The sequence below is a fragment of the Podarcis muralis genome, chromosome 12 (genome assembly GCF_964188315.1).
Source record: "Podarcis muralis chromosome 12, rPodMur119.hap1.1, whole genome shotgun sequence".
Lineage (NCBI taxonomy): Eukaryota > Metazoa > Chordata > Lepidosauria > Squamata > Lacertidae > Podarcis > Podarcis muralis.
This window is the reverse complement of record NC_135666.1, coordinates 36,345,703-36,365,857: the sequence shown is the minus strand read 5'-3', so window position 1 is coordinate 36,365,857 and position 20,155 is coordinate 36,345,703. Positions and strand designations below refer to the sequence as shown.

The window sequence follows — 20,155 nt, the reverse complement described above, 5'->3', positions numbered from 1 at the left end:
CTCCGGAATGAATTAAGTACTTAACCTGAGGTACCACTGTATAGCCGAGTTTTAAAATATCCCAGTGGTGCTTTTTAAATGTTGGTTGCTGCATACAAGCTATTGGCAGCCATTCACAAAGGCACTTGAGATGTTGTTGGTTTTTTAAATAGAAGAACGAGCGTGATATGTAGTGTTTGGATCCCAGCACTTACAATGAGATGCCTTCTCCTTTCCATATCCCACTGAATAGGAAGAAGACAAATGGGGCCTTCAACAAAATCTTGTAGTTGCATGTTTTCCCCTTTCCCAATGACTGGACTCCTATAAGGTGTGGCTAAAGCAGGCTGATTCATTCATCTCTATTTAGCTGGTTTTCTTTTCCAATTGCCAACATTCCATGGTCCCTGGAATGCATGAGCAATACTCAATCTTCACTGGACTGTTTCTGAAGGTGTTCAGATGTTTTGCACTTCCTCATACCTCGGGGTTCAGCGGAACATGCTGCTTTCTCTTCCTTGTTTCTCAGTAATCCACATTTCGACGCCAGTGCTGTTGGCACTCAACCACCTGAGTTCACTGTCGGAGGGAATGATGACAGATCTGGCACCGGATTCACTGAAGCAGACCTTGCCATATGTTGTCACTCAGGCAGCTTGGGTGAATAAACGTAGCCATGGTTCTTAATTCAGCACCAAGTAGCCAGGCATGTAATGCAACGCTTGCTTGCTGCAGACAAAAAAAACCAAGGTGAACTGGGGTTGTCTGGGGAGCAAGTTAGTAGAACATACTGCATGAGGCATAAGACCATAAAACTGATTTTAGCAAGAGCATATTCTGTGGCCGTTGTGCAGACACAAAGAACAGGAAAAACTCCAGCGGTGGTATCCGGGCATTTTTTAAAAAGCAAACTCTATAATCTATAAACTAGACATTGATGCATGGTATTAAAATGATTGGATTTCATATCCTGAAAAGAGTTGTTGGCAAGACATAAGAAATGCTTTGCTTAGATTGTTTATATATTGTCAGCTTATATATTGTCAGCACTACTAGAGTCCAAGAGGACAAGATGAAAGTTAAATATTGATCAGTATTCTGAACCCTCCCCCACGTATTACATGTTACATATTACATTACGGATTTTGACCACGGTTGAATAATACAATATTTTGTGTAATTGTACGGTAAGACTTTCTTACCCTCGAGTTTGTGAAAGGTGTTGCCCTTTAGTCTAGCTTTTGTGAAGTGGGAAGAATCTGTTGCCATGGTTACTCTGGCTCACGTTTTCTGCATTGTCACTGGGACAACCAGCAAGGTTCTCAATGCAGACTGCCACCTTGGTGCTGCTATTAAATATTGTTTTCTGACAGACTTGACAACAGATGCCTACTTAAATACCTGACCTCATCATGCACTGGGATTGCTATTGTGCGGCAGTTAAAGGTGTTGTGTTCTCCGGCAATTTCCTTAAATGGGTTTTCCACCAATCATATTGACATTGTTAATACCTTTGCCTCCTTCTCTACGGAGGTCAGTCATTGCTCTCTAATCATTCCCTGTGGGTATTTTCTGTTGTTTATCTATGCACAGCTGACAGGTTTTTAAATGCCCACACCTTAAAGTGCTGCTTCAATAATTGGGCAAAAACACAACATTTTTAAACAACAACTTGGATGTGTTTAAAAGGTGAAAATGACTCACCTGATCACCTATAAAGATAAGGTGGTCCTAGAAGCATTGTCTTCTGGGAGAGGTATGGTTAGTATGGTCTGTGAGCTCTGTGTATCTGTATGGATACATCAGAACAGGCATTCCTAGACTCGGCCCTCCAGGTGTTTTGGGACTACAACTCCCATCATCCCTAGCTAACAGGACCATTGGTCAGGGATGATGGGAGTTGTAGTCCCAAAATATCTGAAGGGCTGAGTTTGGGGATGCCTGCACCAGAAGGTCAAAATCTCTCACCTGAACACCTCTATGCAGATCCAAGAGCTGGGAAGCGTTCCCACAAATCATTCCACCTCTGCCCCATGCCTAAAACATAGTTGAGGGCTGACATAGCGTACTGGCTTAAGCATGTGGGTTCGAAGACCCTGGTTCAGATCTTAGCTTTGGACATAAATAAACACAGTGGGGCTTGCTGCAATTAACAAGGGCTTATCCACACTTAACTTTTCCACGGCACTATTGAGACATGGTCTGTCCTTTAAAGCTTTATGTCTGAGTGCTCTTTCTTTTGCTCCAGAGCTTTCCCCACAAAAAAAATGTTCTTTAAAGCGGGGAAAGTTTTTTTTGGGGGGGTTGTGTGGCTCAGCCATGGAGTTTTAAATGGCAGACCATGCCTGGAAAGAGTGGAGGAAAGTATGGATAAGCCTCAATATGAAGTGTTATGAAATACACTCCAGCACTATGTAAATTATTATTCTATTGTTAATTATTTAAATTCTCCTCCCCCCCCCTTTCAGAGCAAGCTCTCTCAATAATACTCGTGAATAAAAGATAAAATGATATTTCATGATAAAGAAATGTACAAGAATTAAAACTTCAGCAAGTAATAAACCTTAAAGTGAAAAAGAAGTAAAACCCTGCCAGTCTTTATTTTCCAACCACTTCTATAAACTGTCCAAGAAGTGGGGTTAGCAGGTTGTTTCACAGTAATCAAAGGCCGTATGTATCCCTAATATTACCTGGTTCCTATTCAGTTTCTTTTTGAATGCCTCCGAAAAAAGCAGAACATTACGCTAAATAATACTTCGTGTCCATCTGCCTTCCCATTCTTTTGAGACCTATTTCAACACTACTCATCAAGTCTTGAATGGTACCCTTCATAGCTTATTGGTTTGCTAATTTTATAGCAATGGTGTCACGTGGCATTGCGGAAAATTTGAACTCTTTATTGTTGTTAGAATTGCTCTTGTCTAAAATTGATGGTGCGCTGTTGTCTCCTTTTCCTCCCCTCACCCTCCTGCTCTGTCTTTTAGGAATTTCCTTTGAGCACCACGAGCACCGCTGGAATGCATTTGGAGATGCGATGACTCCTGCCTTTCCCTCCCATGTCTTCTCGTTTTGTCATTGAATTGGTACAGAAGAAACTCTTTCGGAGACCATGACTGAAGAAAAGAATCTTGGTGTGTCTCAGAAAGTCTTGTCGCCTTCAAGAAGTACCAGCAGCTGCTCCTCTAAGCAGGGGAGTAGACAGGTAAATTTAAAGTGTTTTTATCATCCTCAGTGTGGTGTAGTGGTTAAGAGCAGTAGACTCATAATCTGGTGAACCGGGTTCACGTCTCTGCTCCTCCACATGCAGCTGCTGGGTGACCTTAGACTAGTCATACTTCTTTGTGGTCTCTCAGCCTTACTCACCTCACAGAATGTTTGTTGTGGGGGAGGAAGGGAAAGGAGATTGTAAGCCGCTTTGAGACTCCTTAAGGGGAGTGAAAGGCAGGATATCAAGTCCCAACTCTTCTTCTTCTTTGTTTAACACCACTGACTGAAAAATATAGATCAAGATCTGTATAGAAATAGAGATCAAGGTTGGAAACCTGTGGCCCTCCAGCTGTTGTTGGTATGACCAAGGGTCAGGGATGATGGGAGTTGTAGTCCAACAACCTCTGGAGGTACCACTGTTTCCCCAATCCTGTTGCAGATGATTCACTTCCTGATTGCTTGCCCCTTTTCACTGTTTCTGGTACTTAGGATTAATTCACATGACCAAGCTGGTGTTCTGAGTATGTGGGTTGAGTAGATCTGTAGTGAGTTGGTTCTGCCTTGGATTCACACAACAGGCCAAGTTCACAACCTGGCTTTCAGTAACATTTTAATTGGCACTGCTCTGTGGGTTAAACCACAGAGCCTAGGACTTTCCAATCAGAAGGTCGGCGGTTCGAATCCCTGCGACGGGGTGAGCTCCCGTTGCTCGGTCCCTGCTCCTGCCAACCTAGCAGTTCGAAAGCACCCCCGGGTGCAAGTAGATAAATAGGGACCGCTTACCAGCGGGAAGATAAACGGCGTTCCGTGTGCTGCGCTGGCTCGCCAGATGCAGTTTGTCACGCTGGCCACGTGACCCGGAAGTGTCTGCGGACAGCGCTGGCTCCCGGCCTATAGAGTGAGATGAGCGCACAACCCTAGAGTCTGGCAAGACTGGCCCGTACGGGCAGGCGTACCTTTACCTTTTTTATATTATCTGGAACCTGCAGGAGAGAAGAATGCTTTTTGCACTAACTCAGGTCTGCTTGCAGGTTTCCCACAGGCAACGGGTTTGTCACTGAGAAAACAGGATGCTGGACTAGATGTGCCACTGGCCTGATCCAGCACACTCCTATATCCTTGCATAATCGACTTTCCTTATCTGGTCTGCAATTATCTATACCACGCATACATGGCCAATTTTTTATACGTCTCAGCTCAACCACACACAGCCTAAGAATGTGCCATCATGTTCTCTATTATACAAATGAACTTTCTGGCACAATTGAAAATGAAATATTACTATTGATATCCATGGGGCAGTGGACTAAAAGGTAAAGGGCCCCCTGACCATTAGGTCCAGTCGTAGCCGACTCTGGAGTTGCGGCGCTCATCTCGCTTTATTGGCCGCTCATCTCGCTTTATTATACAGCTTCCGGGTCATGTGGCCAGCATGACTAAGCCGCGTCTGGCAAACCAGAGCAGCGCACGGCAACGCCGTTTACCTTCCCGCCAGAGCAGTACCTATTTATGTACTGCACTTTGACATGCTTTATTATGGCCCCTTGCAAATTCCTTTAGAAAACCAAGATCACTTGCAATCCTAAGGACTGGAACCTTTTTTAACAATCAAAAGAGGCAGAAGAGGAGGGGTATGATGGATTAACCAAAGATCTGTATCATCCAGTGTTTTGTTTCTAAATGCTAGCCATCCAAATGCTTCTGGGAAGCTTATAAGTTCACTCTTGTTTGCCCCCAGCATCTGTTACTTAAAAGAGACAGAGAGGGAGATTCTGAGCACAAAGATCTCATATTAAAGTGAAAGCTGAGATTCTCAAACACATTTCTGAATGTTTATAAAGTAAAAATACACACGCATATAATTTTGAATCAAAAATCAGTGCAAGAACCCACCCACCCCAATGCAAGTCCTTATTTATGAATATTTAGAGATTTAGCAAGAGTTGCACTTTTCCTCTTCTGTTCCATTTGGTGTAGTTGCCCCCCACCCCATTTCAAGCACATACAAATACTGGTTTTAGCCGGACTTTCTGCTTTCTTATTAACCTGCCAAGTTGTCTGGGAACATTTCCCACTTTTTCACACTGTCTGTGCCGCTGATCAGATTAAGTAAATCAGATTATGTGGAAGAAGACTGTATAAACAGCTTCAAGGGATAACAGGAAGTGGGCAGACATTTTGTTTATGTTTCGAGGCATTCCTTTCCAGTGGTTGGGCGCAAGCATATACCTCTGCTGTTAGGGTTGCCAGGGCAACCAGGATGTGGGATCTATCCTTGGCTGAAGCCCAATCTGTCTGCGGTTGGATTTGGTCACTTTATTAACCACCTTCCTATGTTGTCTGCATGAAGGGGGGCACCACGTGATTATTGGGGAGTTGGGGTGCACTCCTGGTCCCCATGCTGCCTGTCTCTGCTGGGGACATCCATATTTTAGTGTGGTTGTCTGAAATGAAGAAGCCCATGCACAAGTAGCCATTGAGGCTGGCCCATTGAGATAAATGGGGCACTGCCTTACCAACTTCAACCAGCCTACACCTGCCTGCCTTCTTACTTACATCCTGTCACAGGGTGTCTCTTCCTGTTGTTGGCTTTGGCTCCCCCTACTGTTGGTCTTCCTGCCTTCTGCCCTATCAGTCCCAACTGAGGACCAACCACCACTGCGATCATCTGCTTCTGCATAGGTGTTATGTACTGAGTTGAATAGGATCCAAAATGCAGCCGTCTGGTTGGTCCTAGAACATTAGGATTCAGAATGCAGCAGTCTGATTGGTCCTAGAACAATGCAGCAGCATGATTGGTCCGCAGGAGCCACCCAATCCAGCTCCAGATGGAAGTGAATCCACAACCTGATTGGCCTGCAGGAGAATCTTGGAATTAGCCAGTCACATCCAGCCCATTGTGTAAATAATGTATATAAAGCAGATATTTTGGGGGAACTTTCATTCTTCCTCACCACTATGAGCTGAATAAAGAGCATGAAATCCACTCTCAACTCCGAGTATATTTCAGTAGGCTTCCAACACAATCAGGAAAAGAATAGCTGAGAGCCGCTATCTTTGAACTCCAGGACAAAGCATACCCTTTTGGTAACTTTTCCAAACTGGCTTTCCAACTTGTTTAGTTTTATTGGACAAAGTGCAGAACATGTGTAGCAAATCTTCAGCCGGCGGTGGATACCCCCAAACAAGTCTGGAGTGTTCATGAATTAAGTTTCAAGCACGGAAGTGTGGTGTTAAATAAAGTTATAGGAGACTATTGATTGGCACTTTAGTTTTGGCATAGCATGGTATCTCAACATAACTTGGGTGCTGAGCATTGTTCGCAGTACATGGCGGAGGTAACCAGAACAAACCAGGCATGCCGCCCCTTTTTTTTTTTTTAAAAAAAAAAGCATGCTCATCTTTTTCAGGGAATAGGAAGGCTGTGCTCAACGCCCATCTGTCCTAGAATGAAGAACCTCTGAAACGTCCCCATGCCACATCCCTACTAAGATTTGTTGGTTGCAGAGAGGTTTCTCACATCTCTTTCCAGTTCAGTCCTTTTAAATGTGTTGTTTGGTGGGGGTTGTTATATTGTCTTTGTTCTTATTTTTAGCATTTATCTTGGGTTTTTTAATATTGTAATTTTATGCTGTGAGCCGCCCTGAGATCTACAGGTATAGGGAGGCACAAAAAATTAATTAATTAATTAATGTTAATTAACAAAAGTAAGCATGTTCCTTGGTCACAAGGGGAAAACAAGAAGACGGGTGTATGATGCATACTTTTACAAGACAACAAAAGAGAAGCTACAAACTCCTAATGCGTTACAATATGATAATACGATACAATAATTTTATTGTCATTGTCCCATACAGAACAACTTAATTGAAAAAAAATATACATCAGACATTCAAAAACCAACAAGCCTGCTATCCCAGCCTGGTTAACCCCCTAAAAACTCTGATACCCCATAATTAAATACAATATACTCCCATAGAGACTACCTTACACTGCATTTAAAACCAAAATCGCATTTGAATAGAAACTGTTTCTCAGGCGGCTAGTCCTAGACTTTATAACCCTGTACCTTCGTTCAAAAGGCAGAAGCTGGAAGAGATCATTTCCGGGGTGCGCACTATCCATGCGATGAGGTTCATGGAGATTTTACTTCCCTTGAGAGTGCAAAATAATAGGGAATGGGCACAAACATTTATGTGTGGATACCAAGTTCTGCAAAGAATGCGGGGACAATTTTTACTTGCTTTAAAAAAAAAAGTGTGTATGTCTTCTTGTTTTTAAAATAATTGCAATCTGGCAGAATGGCTGTTTTTCATTTCCTCTAGCTCATTGGTTTTCAACCAGTGTGCCGTGGGCAACACTGGCCTCTGCCCCTCTTTCTTTCCCTCTCTCTGATGCCCTCTTGCATCTCTGCCTCCCAAAGGCTTGCACAGCTGTTTGTTGCAGTGGCCCTGGCTACAAGCTTCCCAGGCAACGGGTACTTCTGGGGCTGGTTTCCTAGGCCCCTGTGGGGCAGAGTAAGAAGGCACTTCTCTTTGGGGCCGGGGGGGGGGGCAGTTCAGAGACCAGGGGCAGCAGCTGCGGCTGCCCAGAGGACTCTGAAGGAGAGGGGAGAGGAGAGAATGCTCCACTAGGGAGGGTGTTCAAAAAAGGGTGGGAGGCTGCCAGCTCTACAGGCAAGAGGTGACATAACTGGGCTCCTGAGCCCCACAGGTGTGCCGCAGAAAGAATGTACAGTGGTACCTCGGGTTACATATGCTAAAGATTACATACGCTTCAGGTTACAGACTCCGCTAACCCAGATATAGTGCTTCAGGTTAAGAATTTTGCTTTATACTGTTAATTTCTGGTTTTAAATATTTATGTATGTTCCACACCGGGACCTTTGAATAAACAGCAGACTATAAATGGTCACAATAAACAAACAAACAATGTGCACATTCCAAAATACATGTTCTTGATGACTGGGAAAGGAGCCTCTGCTTAAACCTATTTTAAAGAGAAAGTGTCCATTTCATACATAAGCACTCTTTATATCTGATGGGGTGTGTATGCTTGGGTGCCACTACCAAGTACAGTGGTACCTCAGGTGACATACGCTTCAGGTTACAGACTCCGCTAACCCAGAAATAGTGCTTCAGGTTAAGAACTTTGCTTCAGGATGAGAACAGAAATTGTGCTCCGGCGGTGTGGCGGCAGCAGGAGGCCCCATTAGCTAAAGTGGTGCTTCAGGTTAAGAACAGTTTCAGGTTAGGAACGGACCTCCGGAACGAATTAAGTACTTAACCCGAGGTACCACTGTAGTTGGTCAAGGTTGAAAACCTCTGCTCTAACCAAACCTTAGCTCTTGGTCCTCCCGTGACGTTCCTGCTCTTTTAGCTCAAGGTCATTTTTCTATTGCAATATTTATGAGCGAGCAAGGGATTACAGGTACAGCTGAAGACTTCTTTTAGTTTAGTTTACCACCACCTCCACCGCCGCTTTAGGTCCCATTTTTAGAGGGAAGCCATTGTTTTCAAGCCGTCATTTGATGACGCTATTCTTTTGCTAGTGCATAACTGATGACTTTGGACTGTGGCCACAACCGTGTGAGTTGCTAGAAGAATCTTTCATGGGTATGAAATAATAAGTTTCTTTGATGGTGATTATTTATACCGTTTTGTAGGCATATACCGTTTTGTAGGTTTGGGCATATGGAAGAAAAATATCTTAAAATCACTTCTTTGATCGGAGGCTTCTTTGTTTCGGCCCACATTTGAGATGCCCCACTTTGCTTTGAACCCATGGCAAAGCTTTGCTCTGGTTTCCCCAAACTTCAGATGTCTCCCACTTCTATGAGAGTAGCCAGTGTGAGATCAAGCAGGAGCTGCCCTGAAGTCACGAAAGAGGAAAATACAGTCTTGTTGTTGTTTAGTCGTCTTAGTCGTGTTTGACTCTCTGTGACCCCATGAACCAGAGCATGCCTTGGAGAAACTCACTTTCTTCTCAAAGCTGCTCCTTTTTCATGTCCATGGAGTTTTCTTGGCAAAATACTGGAGTGGTTTGCCAGTTCCTTCTCCAGGTGGATCATATTTAATCTAAACTCTCGGCTATGACCTTTCCGTCTTGGGTGGCCCTGTGTGGCATAGCTCATAGCTTTTGGGAGTTATTCAAGCCCCTTCACCACAACAAGGCAGTTATCCATGAAGGGGAAAATACAGGCTACATTCCTGTAAATGGCTGGAGCTGGGGAAAGCTAACTCAACAGCAAGGATCCTTGGGCAGTGGGGTTCATGTTAGGTGTTGGGCTTCCCTACAATCATTTTTTTAGGTGCAACCTTTATTTTTCCTCTTCATGGCATGCCTCCATGTATGTCTTCCTATATGATAGCTGCCCAATATCCTAAGTTCTGAAATTGATTCAAAGCTTTGGGCATGGCCCACTTTGCTTCTGATTGCTTCAGAGACAACCTACTTCACTTCAGCAGAAGTCCAAATGCCTCTAACATGACCCTCTTCAGTACAGTATTTGGCTTTATCCAAAACAGATGCACCCCCCCCCCACTATAGAAGGTGGATTACAGAGTTTCTTGTCACTCAGAAACAAGCAAGCAAGCAATCATTTTGTTTGTATACCGCCTTTCCAAAGTTAAAACCACGCTCAAGGCGGCTTACAACGTATTACAAAATACGTAATTAGACGTAAACAATAAATGCACAACCAAATTGAACCATTTCCACTTAAGTCATAAGATCTAAAATAAAGAGACAAAAAATTAATATCAATAATGGCAACAATAACCCAATGGCCTGTTAAGGAGCCTCGGGTTTTGTAGTTGGAGTCAGTCCCTCCCTGGTCAGGTGGGGAAAGGCCTGCAAGGCAGGGAGCAGGTCTTCCAGGGCTCACAGCCAAGACGGTCTCTGGCCTCTTCAGCAGCCTCATCTTTTGTAACTGGAGTATCTCTCGATCTGCTTTAGATTTTCTATAGAACTTGAACACTGTCTGGATTGTAAATATGAAACCCAGGGGATTCGCATCTGGTTACGCTGGGATTTATTTCAGCTTAACTTGCAGACCTCTTTAGCTTTATTGTGTTAGATGCTTTGTCTGGGGAGAATTCTTACCTTGCAACATTCAAGGATTGTGGCTATCTCTGCTGATGTTTTTATATTCCAGAAATGTGCTAGATGTGAATTGGAGGAATTACTGTTGGCAGGATACTAGAAGGGAGCAAGACCCTGTTCAAATTATTACTGTTTTGGGTCTCCATTTATTACCCTCCCCCCTCCCCTTTCCACCTTGGCTATTCATAAAACCAAATCTGGCTTCTGCCCCCATCATGGTGACTAAATTTTTTGTATCACTTGGAAGACTCTGATGGTGGATTCCATTTCTTTATTGTAGTTCACTGTAACAGTAGCTACTAATGCAAGGCAATATTTGCTACCGCCCCTGTATTCTGAATTTAAGAGTCAGTGTCTTTGCTAAGCTGCAGAATGAAAAGTAGCAAATCAGTCCTGTGCTCTTTTCTTCAAAACTAAATCCCATTGAGTTCAATGGGGTTACTTCCAAGTAAGTGTTCTTACAGGCATAGATGCTTAAGAGTGTATACTAATGACAAAAAAGAACACTATTGAGAATATTTGGGTCATGTGTGGTACCAGAGAGAAAGCAAAGCAATGGCTCTGGTGGGAGTAAAAAAAGAAAATTTAAATTTAAAATGATTTGTGCCAATTTTATGAACCGTAACCAATGTTGGTGCTGCTGATGTAAAACCCTGTCTTCCCCCGCAAAGATGCTTTCTATTTTTGGCACTTGCAAATATTCACTACAACAGACTGCGTTTTATTCTAGACAGAAGTCTGGTGCTGTCATCTGGTACGTTCGAGGAGCTATAAGAACAAATTTCAGTCTGATAGTTATTCTGGTTCATTGCTTCATTCTTTTGATATGGCTTCTACACAATATGCATACTGTGCATTGGAAAATGGGTGGCTTCTAGCTTTTTGCATTTAATATCGTTTTAGCATCCCGGGCTTTTAGAAATGGGCTATAATTGTCTTACTAGATCACTCCAGTAATCCATCTTGTCTAGCATTCTGTCTCTATGGCTAAATGCCTACATAAGCTAACACATAGGACATGATGGAGATAATATGGGGAATGGGCTGGCTCCCAGCATCCTTCAGGACATGAACGTTCCACCTTAATTATAATGACTAATGAGCATTGATAGCTGTGTTATCCATTAATTTGTACAATCCTTTTAAAAGCCAGCTGAGTTTCTGGCCATCACCTTTTTGGGCCATAAGCTCGACTCATGGCAGGAAATGATTTCAACACTTCGTAGTCTTTCCTTATAACAACAATACAATTTGGTCATTCTGGTCCAGCATTGGACTGACTGGGTGTTTCAATTATAGAATTATCCACATGGTATCTGCTCTGTCTCCTAATACATCAAATATGCATGGTGAAGGGAGCAGAAGGCCGGTGGTGATCCTGGTGTTTCAAAGAAGAGGCTGTGGTATTTGAAAGCAGAAAGGCTGGAGCAATGTTTACTTTCCTCTGGGCTTCAGCCCGACGTTTCCAGAGGCTGTATAATGTTGGGCTGTGATTAGATATGTTTCTGGAATGTGAACTGGCCACAAATTGCATATTGCAAGATGAGAATTTTCCCGGCAGAAATAACATGAACTGAAATCCTCACCATGAAGTGCTAGTATCTATTTCATGAACCTTACTTGTTGTCCTAGAATCCCACATGCTGCTAAATGAATATTTTTAATGACAGGGTTTTGATTTTCTGATCAGTTCATCTGGGATGTGTGTGCATCCAGGAGCCAGGAATACCTGCAGATATTCCTACAGCCTTGCTGCCTAGTAGCAGCAATTAGATCCACTGCATTCAGTGTGAGATTAAATCGATTTTATGGGGCACTCAGCTAGTACCTGAACTCAGAATCTGAAGAGGCAATTTATAATGCATCATATTGGCTAATTTTAATGGGGAAATCCATCTAAACAGCAAAGCACTTCTATTCCCACAACAAACAATTTGGTGCAATTGTGCTCTTTTTAATGTGTTCAGTTGTTGTACAGGTTTCGTACACTGGTCCTAGTCTAAATATTATATATTTATGTGGGAAAATGTTAGGAGACCTCTATTCCCTTCAGCGAGCTGGTTGCCAGAGTCCTCCCAGAAAAGGTATTGATTTTTAAACTACTCTGGGAATTGTAGCTCTTTGAGAGGAATAGAGGTCTCCCTGCAACTTACATCATCCTTAACGAATTTCTGTTCCCATGATGTTTTGTGGTGCGGGATCATTGTTTAACACGATATGACACTGATTTAAATGCTTAGTGAGAAAGGGAATCACTGTATATGTGTGTGCAAAATCTTGCACTCCAGGGTAGAACTACCCTGTTAAGGTCATGCATTATTTAGTCAGTCTTTAACTGCGGAATTTTAGGTTTCAAAAGAATACTTTCATGCAGAGCAACTCTATCTTTAACCGAAACGGAGCCTAGTTTTGTGACTTTCTTTCTTTCCTGTTTTTGTTAAAGGACAGATCTACTTTTATAATAGTCCTCTTCTGCTCTATATAACGCATGTTTTCAGACACCTAGATATCTTTTGCCTCTGTGATGACTGAGACTTCAGGCTCCGAGTGACAGACGCCATACCTTTTGTCTGCTGGGAATTGGTAATCTGCCCCCTCAGTCCCATTTTAATTAGGTATTGTCAGTTTTAATGAAAAGGCTCATTGGCAGGAAATCTGATGAAATATAAACCTTCAAGCATCCACAAAGACTCTTGAGTTGTAGTCTTTTTTTCCCTTTTCCCCTTCTTCCACAGCAAAATAGTGGATGGGGAAGCCAAAACGTCCCTCTCTGAACTATAGCCATTTATTTCTGAGGGCCAAGTCCCACACGTTCATTTTGTTTTCTGGCACAGGTATCTGACAGCCATACCCTCATGTCTGTTGAAAATGTATGCATTTATATTGCTACTTTCGCCCACCGCACAAAGCCATTCTTTGCAATTTCTCAGAGGAAAGCCCTGATTTTAAGCGTACATGCACCATTCCCTACAGAAGATGTGAGGATCTGTTTTGTGCTCTGTTACCTGCGCCAGACTATAAAAGCGCAAAAATGAGAAAACAGTCCTCCAAGAACATGTTTCTGATGCGAAGCCCTTCTCGCTGTTCTTTGTTTTTAATTTGCTGCTCACAGGCTGTTCTTCTGGAAGTCCAGGCAACCTAGTGAGATTAGAGGGGTTTCTCAAAGGCATTATTAAAAGGTTAGACTTCAGACAGTGGAACCCATGTTGCTCAAAATGTTGAGGTCTTCCTGGCTTTTAAAAGGTTTGTGTCCCTCATACATGGCAGCTCCTGGAATGGAAATGTTTCCTATTCCCCTTTAACCCATCCTAGGAAGCTCCCTTCCGGGAGGCCCATCTGCCTCTCTCGTGGGGACTGGGCCTGCAGGCCTGAGATTCTCTGACGCTCATGAACTCCAAACAAAGCATTTGTCCCATTTCATTTCGCTTTATCAAATCCTTTGCAAGATTAAATTACAATTTTGAAGAAGGCAAGGGCAGGTGGCCGAGGGGATTTGCCTTTGGCCTTGCGGTTTCCAAACCACTTTCAGTGATTTGTCCCTGTTTTCCATGATGAATATGTTCTCTCCTATCTTGTGAAATTAATGTTAGCATTCTTTTGTTACTGCTTCTTAATGCATTTATATACAGTGGCTTGCAATGTTAAAATACTACAGCAAATAAATGATATTTTAAAAATGGACTGTTTGCCCGGGTTGAGATGGTTTCAAATGACTAATTTTTAACTTGTAGGAGTTATTCCACTGACATTTACACAAACTTTGTTGCCAATTTGAAATGTGATCAGTTCAGTAACTCCTATTGCTCATTGCTTTCTCATTTGTTGGGTTTGATTTGGGCTCTGAATGTTGTCATACTCATTTTCCTGCTCTAAAATGTGGAATAAGCAGTTACTTTTCTGCATGCATATTTCATTTGAGGCAACAGAGCATTTTAGACTTTGTTGTTAAAATCTCTGTTTCATTATTCTTCTGGGCACAAAATATCACATATGGTAGGAGCGGATGAGATTACAAGCGGTAGTTTAGTATGGAATATTCACACTACCATGAGAGCATACCATGATCATTGTTGTATTGATAAAAACATTAAAAAATATTCCTGTGTGTTGCTGTATTAATGTACTTCATGATATTGTGTCTGTGTTTGTACATTCATTATGGAAATGAGCTTGGGAGCTTTAGGGTTGCAGGCTCTCTTTCTATGGTACAACTACGAGAGGCAGATAAGAAGCTTTTGCTTCTTCTTCTTTTTGACAAACCACAGTTTACCATTATGAACTTGGAGAATGTCTGGATTTGGACAAACCATGGTTAGTCTTAATCATGGTCCATTAAAACAATTTCCAAACATAAAGAAATGTCAAACCATGGTTTATGAAGCCTGTTCATTTTAATAGACCACAACTAGATTAGACACAGGTTTTTCTGCAGTTATAGAGGTATAATTGTTGTTCTCTCTAGTTTTTTCCCCGCACACTGCCTCATGACATTATTATTCATCTAGTGTTCTGGAACAAAGACCACTTTTTTCTTCTGACCTACGATTATTAATAGTTTCCATTTGTGTACAAGTATTGCCCCAGTTTTTGTGTGGAGGTAAGGTTGGTGAGCATGGTTTGTGAAACATCTGTTTCACTCCACTTCCCTATGACGGTGTAAGCTGTCAGTTTGCGAGCTCAGTTCAGAGGAGAGAGATTGCAGACTGAGATGGTGATAATGATTCAGAGTTTTGCCCATGACAGCAAAATTAGCTGCGGACAATATTCCTCACAATAACTAGGTTCACCAGACACAGTAGTTCCTCTTCTTATCTGCTATACTATTAGAATTCCAGACCACAGTGAATTAAATACAAAAAAGAGCCACAAAAGTGATATTCCTTGGACATGTTCATAATTCTGACATTTACCAGAGGAATATGAGAGTACGTAAGGGGTGTGACTGGAGCCACAGAACTTTTTTCAATTCAGGTACAACCTACTATTGTAGAAAGAAAATCTTTACTCGTCCCTTTCTAATAACAACAACATATGGTCAAAGGTGCAGACCATCAGCTACAAATTCACTCTTAAAAACATTGGACCAAACAGCAACTAGACCAGGCATAGGCAAACTCGGGCCTCTAGATGTTTTGGGACTAGAACTCCCATGATCCCTAGCTAACAGGATCAGTGGGCAGGGGTGATGGGAATTGTAGTCCCAAAACATCTGGAGGGCTGAGTTTGCCTATTCCTGAATTAGACCACCACAAAGAATAAGTGCGGAAAGGCCCATAAGTTCTCACATTTCACTGAACTGTGCAGAAGTGAAAACAGAAGCAAAAACTTCCAGACTTTCCCTCCTGGTTGTGCCTGAGGTGTAAAAGGATGCCCTATTCCAAGGCTTACTTAGACTTGCTCCCATAACCATTCAGTATAGTTTATTGTTTCATCTGAATACAGCTGTTGCATATTAAAAAGTGTTTAATTTACTTGGCATGCTGGTAGATGGGAATTGTAGTTCAGAACACCAGGATGGCAAAGACTCCTCCAAACAAATGGATTTATAGGCGCCTTTTTGTATTCTGGCCATAATGGCAGTTCAATTCACAGCCCACTTAGCCTGAATTAGCTGCACTCAATCTGGAAACCCAGTGGGGCGGCCATCTTAAACCCAAGTGACCCCAGTCTGCTTGGGTTGGGATTTTTTTCTCCAAAATTTGTTTTATTAGTTTTCCAAATTTATAACAAACAAATAGAAAGAAAACATCAAAAAACAAACAAACAAACATTTATCCTAACTGTAATAATTCCACTTTTGTTAACATTGTTGGGTGACTTCCTCCAGTCCCCCTGGCTGAGTTTCCATATAAATCATCGTAGCAGTTTTCCAAAACTATTTTCACATAAAATTTACTTGGTTGGGATTTTGGCCTGCTGTTAGCATGTTAAAATTGCTGCTTTTGTCACTGTCCTCTCATTTGACGAAGGAGAAAAAAGACACTGTTATATATTCTGGGCCTTGTTTCCGAACAGGACAGCTGGGAAATTGTAGAAGGACTGCGGGGAGCCATGAATTACACGCAGGAACCACCGAAACAGGAAGGCTACCTGCTGAAAAAGAGGAAATGGCCTCTGAAAGGTTGGCACAAGGTGAGGACATCTGTCATTGTTGTTTGTTCCCATTAACATTTAAGTCACTTAGTCTGGTGCCCTTGTTGAAAGGCTGGGTGAAGGAGTATTACAGCTCCTCAAGGAACAGTCTTACGCTTCCTGACTAAAAGAGTTTTCTCTGCCTTACAGAGATGCTTCTTTCTGGATAAAGGGATTTTGAAGTATGCAAAGAGCCCAGCTGACGTAAGTACCTCAAAGACACATTGTGCAAATGTTGCGTGAATTAATTTGATGTCTGCTTAGGTTTTTGTGAAAGAAATCAGTGATTGTTTGAAAGGAGATCAGTAGGCAGAAAGAGGTAAGCCTGAAAGTCGGGGGTTTTTTGTGTGTGTTTTTTGCTGTCCTCTCCCTGAATTGAAATAGTTATTTTTCAATGACTCTTGACAGATAGCGCGAGGGAAGCTGCATGGGTGTATAGACGTTGGGCTTTCGGTGATGTCCGTGAAGAAGTCAACAAAATGTATAGATCTGGATACAGAAGAACACATTTATCATTTAAAGGTAATCCTGTTGTTAAGTAGTATCAGAGTGTCGTTCTGGTGCTGGAAAAGATTGCATTCAACCTAGAGATCTCCATCTGTTTCCCCAGAATCCTGTTGAATTTGCTATATTTTGCCCTATTTTGCCCAGTTTGCTTAAAATGCAATCTTACTCTCAACTTGCTGCAAGGTCATATCTTACTCTAAGCTTGAACCAAAGGTGTCGTATATGGCTTTGAAAGCAATAGTTTAACTTGAATTCCCACACATGAGAATAAAGTTTGAAGAACAGCATAGTTTTAACTACTTAATATTATTTTGATGCGTAATATACATTTAAAGTATGTAAAAGTGCCAAAGATATATTATGAATAGGCTAAAGCTTATTATATGCTTTTTAGTGTGAACAATCGTGATTTTGCATGTTAATATCAAAGGATGTTATATATCAAAGGATATGGGCATAGTGTAGTATGCTGCAGCACGGTGCGTCAGAAAATCAGAGTTATACAAGATCTGCTTTTAATCTTCAGAGGGGTGATTGGACTGAGTGAACTAGAACCTCTTTTGCCTGTCAGTAATATGTGTGTAGCTAAGGGAAATCACGCTTCTGCAGTTGCCACTGCTGTTTTCCCATGGTGTTCAGTACTCTGCTTTCAAAGATACATATACAGTTTAACTTTATGTTATCAATTTTTAGCTGTAGGGTATTTCTTAAAAGCCTTTTGATCAGAGCAACCCTGGGGGATAGAACCTGAAGCTGGAATTTGTATTTAGCGTTGACTCCAGATGAACCCACAGAAAAGGAATAATGATTTGAAGTGGAGCCGCAACTGAGTCACAAGCCATAGAAAACAAAATTGGCTGATGGGGGGTGCATATAAGAAACTCTGCCTTAAGACAGACATTGATTTGTTTTTGTTTTATGCGTGACTAGAGTGTGATGTATTTAATATGTTTTAAATCGTTATAAACTTATATAATTAAGTTGGACTTGGGATCCAAATTGCTGCCCTGGAACTTCAGACTCGAACCGGTTCAAAGAATTTGTGTTGATCAGCACAGAATACAACTTGCATATGCGGCAAACAAAAAGAAATGCAATAGGAGCTGAGTATTATGGTGTAGAATCCATTGCTACTTTAACTTTGGTTCGCTGGTCTGATTGGTTATTTGGAACAGGACAGGCTGCCTATGGTCTCTATGTCACCCCTTGCTTTCTACACTTAGCCTATAGCTTTCCCTTTGTTCTGTAGATGCCTGGGCCAGGCCCTGTTTGCTACCATAGAGCACTGTGTTCGCTGCTTTTCATCCATCCTGCAGCTCAGCATCCCCTTCATCACTAGGCTGAGAAGTAGAAACAAGTTACCAGGACCTCACTAGGACAATTCCCATCCATCTGCTGCAGCAAAACCTCCTCTGTCATTCAGTTCAAAGGAGCAGTGTAGGAAGACTGGTGTTGCACTCATGTCCTGTTTCTGGCCACTGTGAGAACAGAATGCTAGACTACTTGGGCCTTGATAGGTGTGGCCCAGCAGGTTGCTTCCTATGTGGGTTTTCCAGGTGGCAAAGCAGTCCTGGACTGCAGAATTATTCATTGAGTAAGGACTTTGAACCAATTGAGGGGAGATAAATGAGATCTTTCATCCCACTTACGCTGGGTAGTAGTAATGTGGAAAAATATAACTATTGCTTTTATAACCTCTGTTTTCCTCTAGGCAAAATCTCAGGAAGTCTTTGATGAATGGGTAGCAAAGCTGCGCCATCATAGAATGTATCGTCAAAATGAAATTTCCATGTTTCCGCATGACATCAACAACCATTTCTTTCCAGCATCAGCTTCTGTTACAGACTCCGTAACTGGCTTTCTGGAATCCACGGCAAGCAGAAAGGTAGAAACCACAGGAATGGCAGATGATGGGCTTCCCTTGGGGCTTAATTTGGTCTGACCTCTGTGTGCAGAATAAAACAAGGAATAGAGCTGATATTTGAGGAATAAACGCAATATGTTCCTTTCAAAAAACCACTGTAGTGCTCATTCTTTTTCCAGTACCAGTGGAGGTAAAGATTGAATGTCAACAAAAGTTGAGTGTTTTGTGACGATTCGGGAATTTGGTGGCTTCAAAATAAAACATAAAGAAATCAAAACAAAGCTTCATCCATGCTAATTGATACTAAGCAGCATAGTTTACGTTTACATTAACTGAAGAAAGGGTCACTTTTCATGCTCTCTTTATGTGCTGTGTGACCTGATGAGTATTTATATGGATAAAAACATGGTGCCCTTCAGACATTGTCAGACTACAACTCCCATCATCCCTGCCCATTGTCCTAGCTGATTGAAACTGATGAGAGTTGGAGTGCAGAACATCTGGAACACACCAATTTGGCTAGCCTTGTTCTGTGGCGTTTGGTAGGATACAAAGTGCACTATAGCCCATCTCATTCTTGTTGTTCACTTTCCTCACTTCCTGTTGTTCCTGGCAACAACCTGGTCATTTAGGTAGAGAAACTGTCTTCACCAGGGCTGTCCAGTTGCCTTCCTGACAGACCATGGATTTTCTTTGCCCAAATGTCCGTAACAGCCTGATGGCCATTGATAGGAAATGTCACTGGTGAAGCAGTGGGGAAGTATTTGCATTTTTGGCTTGTGGAAATGACAGCATGAATGGGTCTTTACTAGTATGTAAGAATTTAGCTTGAAATTTGGTAATTGTAGTGGGGAAAGGCCTCTGGGGGTACTTTATCTTTCAGCCAACCTGCAGACTAGCAATGGTGCAGGTTGAGCTTTACTTCAGGGATGGAGAACCTGTGGCTGCCCAGATGTTGGACTCCAACTCCCATCAGCCCCTGCTCCAGGTTTCCCATCCCTGCTTTAATGCATGCAGCTTTGGGGAAATCGCTTTTGCAAAGCCTTTCCCACCTGAAGTTAAACGTCTGTACTTGCTTTTAAGTGTCATTCACCATAACAAACCATGCAATGTATTTCTCCCCTTACTGGAATATTTTTTATTGATGATGTATTCCTGTTTCCACGCAACAGCGAGGCAGCATGACTCAGCAGAATTCATTGCAGACTGGAAGTAGTTTGTCATTCTCCTGCTCAAACAATGACTCAAGGATCCCACCTTGGCTGCAGTCTTCGGAGGATATGGAAAGATGTTCAAAAGGTAACTTTTCTCTAGTAGAAATTCAGACTTCTAAGTTACTTAACGTTTACAGGACATTCTTCA

At 42.2% G+C, this 20,155-nt stretch overlaps 1 protein-coding gene across 8 annotated transcripts in view; it reads left to right on the top strand.

The window, feature by feature from the left end:
- Positions 1–20,155, top strand: part of OSBPL3 (oxysterol binding protein like 3) — a 101,183-nt gene that overhangs the window by 39,492 nt on the left and 41,536 nt on the right. For all 8 annotated transcript variants that reach the window (XM_077937021.1, XM_077937019.1, XM_077937020.1 and 5 more), the window contains exons 2-7: positions 2,964–3,181; positions 16,306–16,422; positions 16,573–16,626; positions 16,831–16,944; positions 18,641–18,814; positions 19,966–20,092. In XM_077937021.1, coding sequence (XP_077793147.1) covers positions 3,089–3,181; positions 16,306–16,422; positions 16,573–16,626; positions 16,831–16,944; positions 18,641–18,814; positions 19,966–20,092 — 679 coding nt within the window. In that variant the 5' untranslated portion in view covers positions 2,964–3,088. The remainder of the gene's footprint in view (positions 1–2,963; positions 3,182–16,305; positions 16,423–16,572; positions 16,627–16,830; positions 16,945–18,640; positions 18,815–19,965; positions 20,093–20,155) is intronic.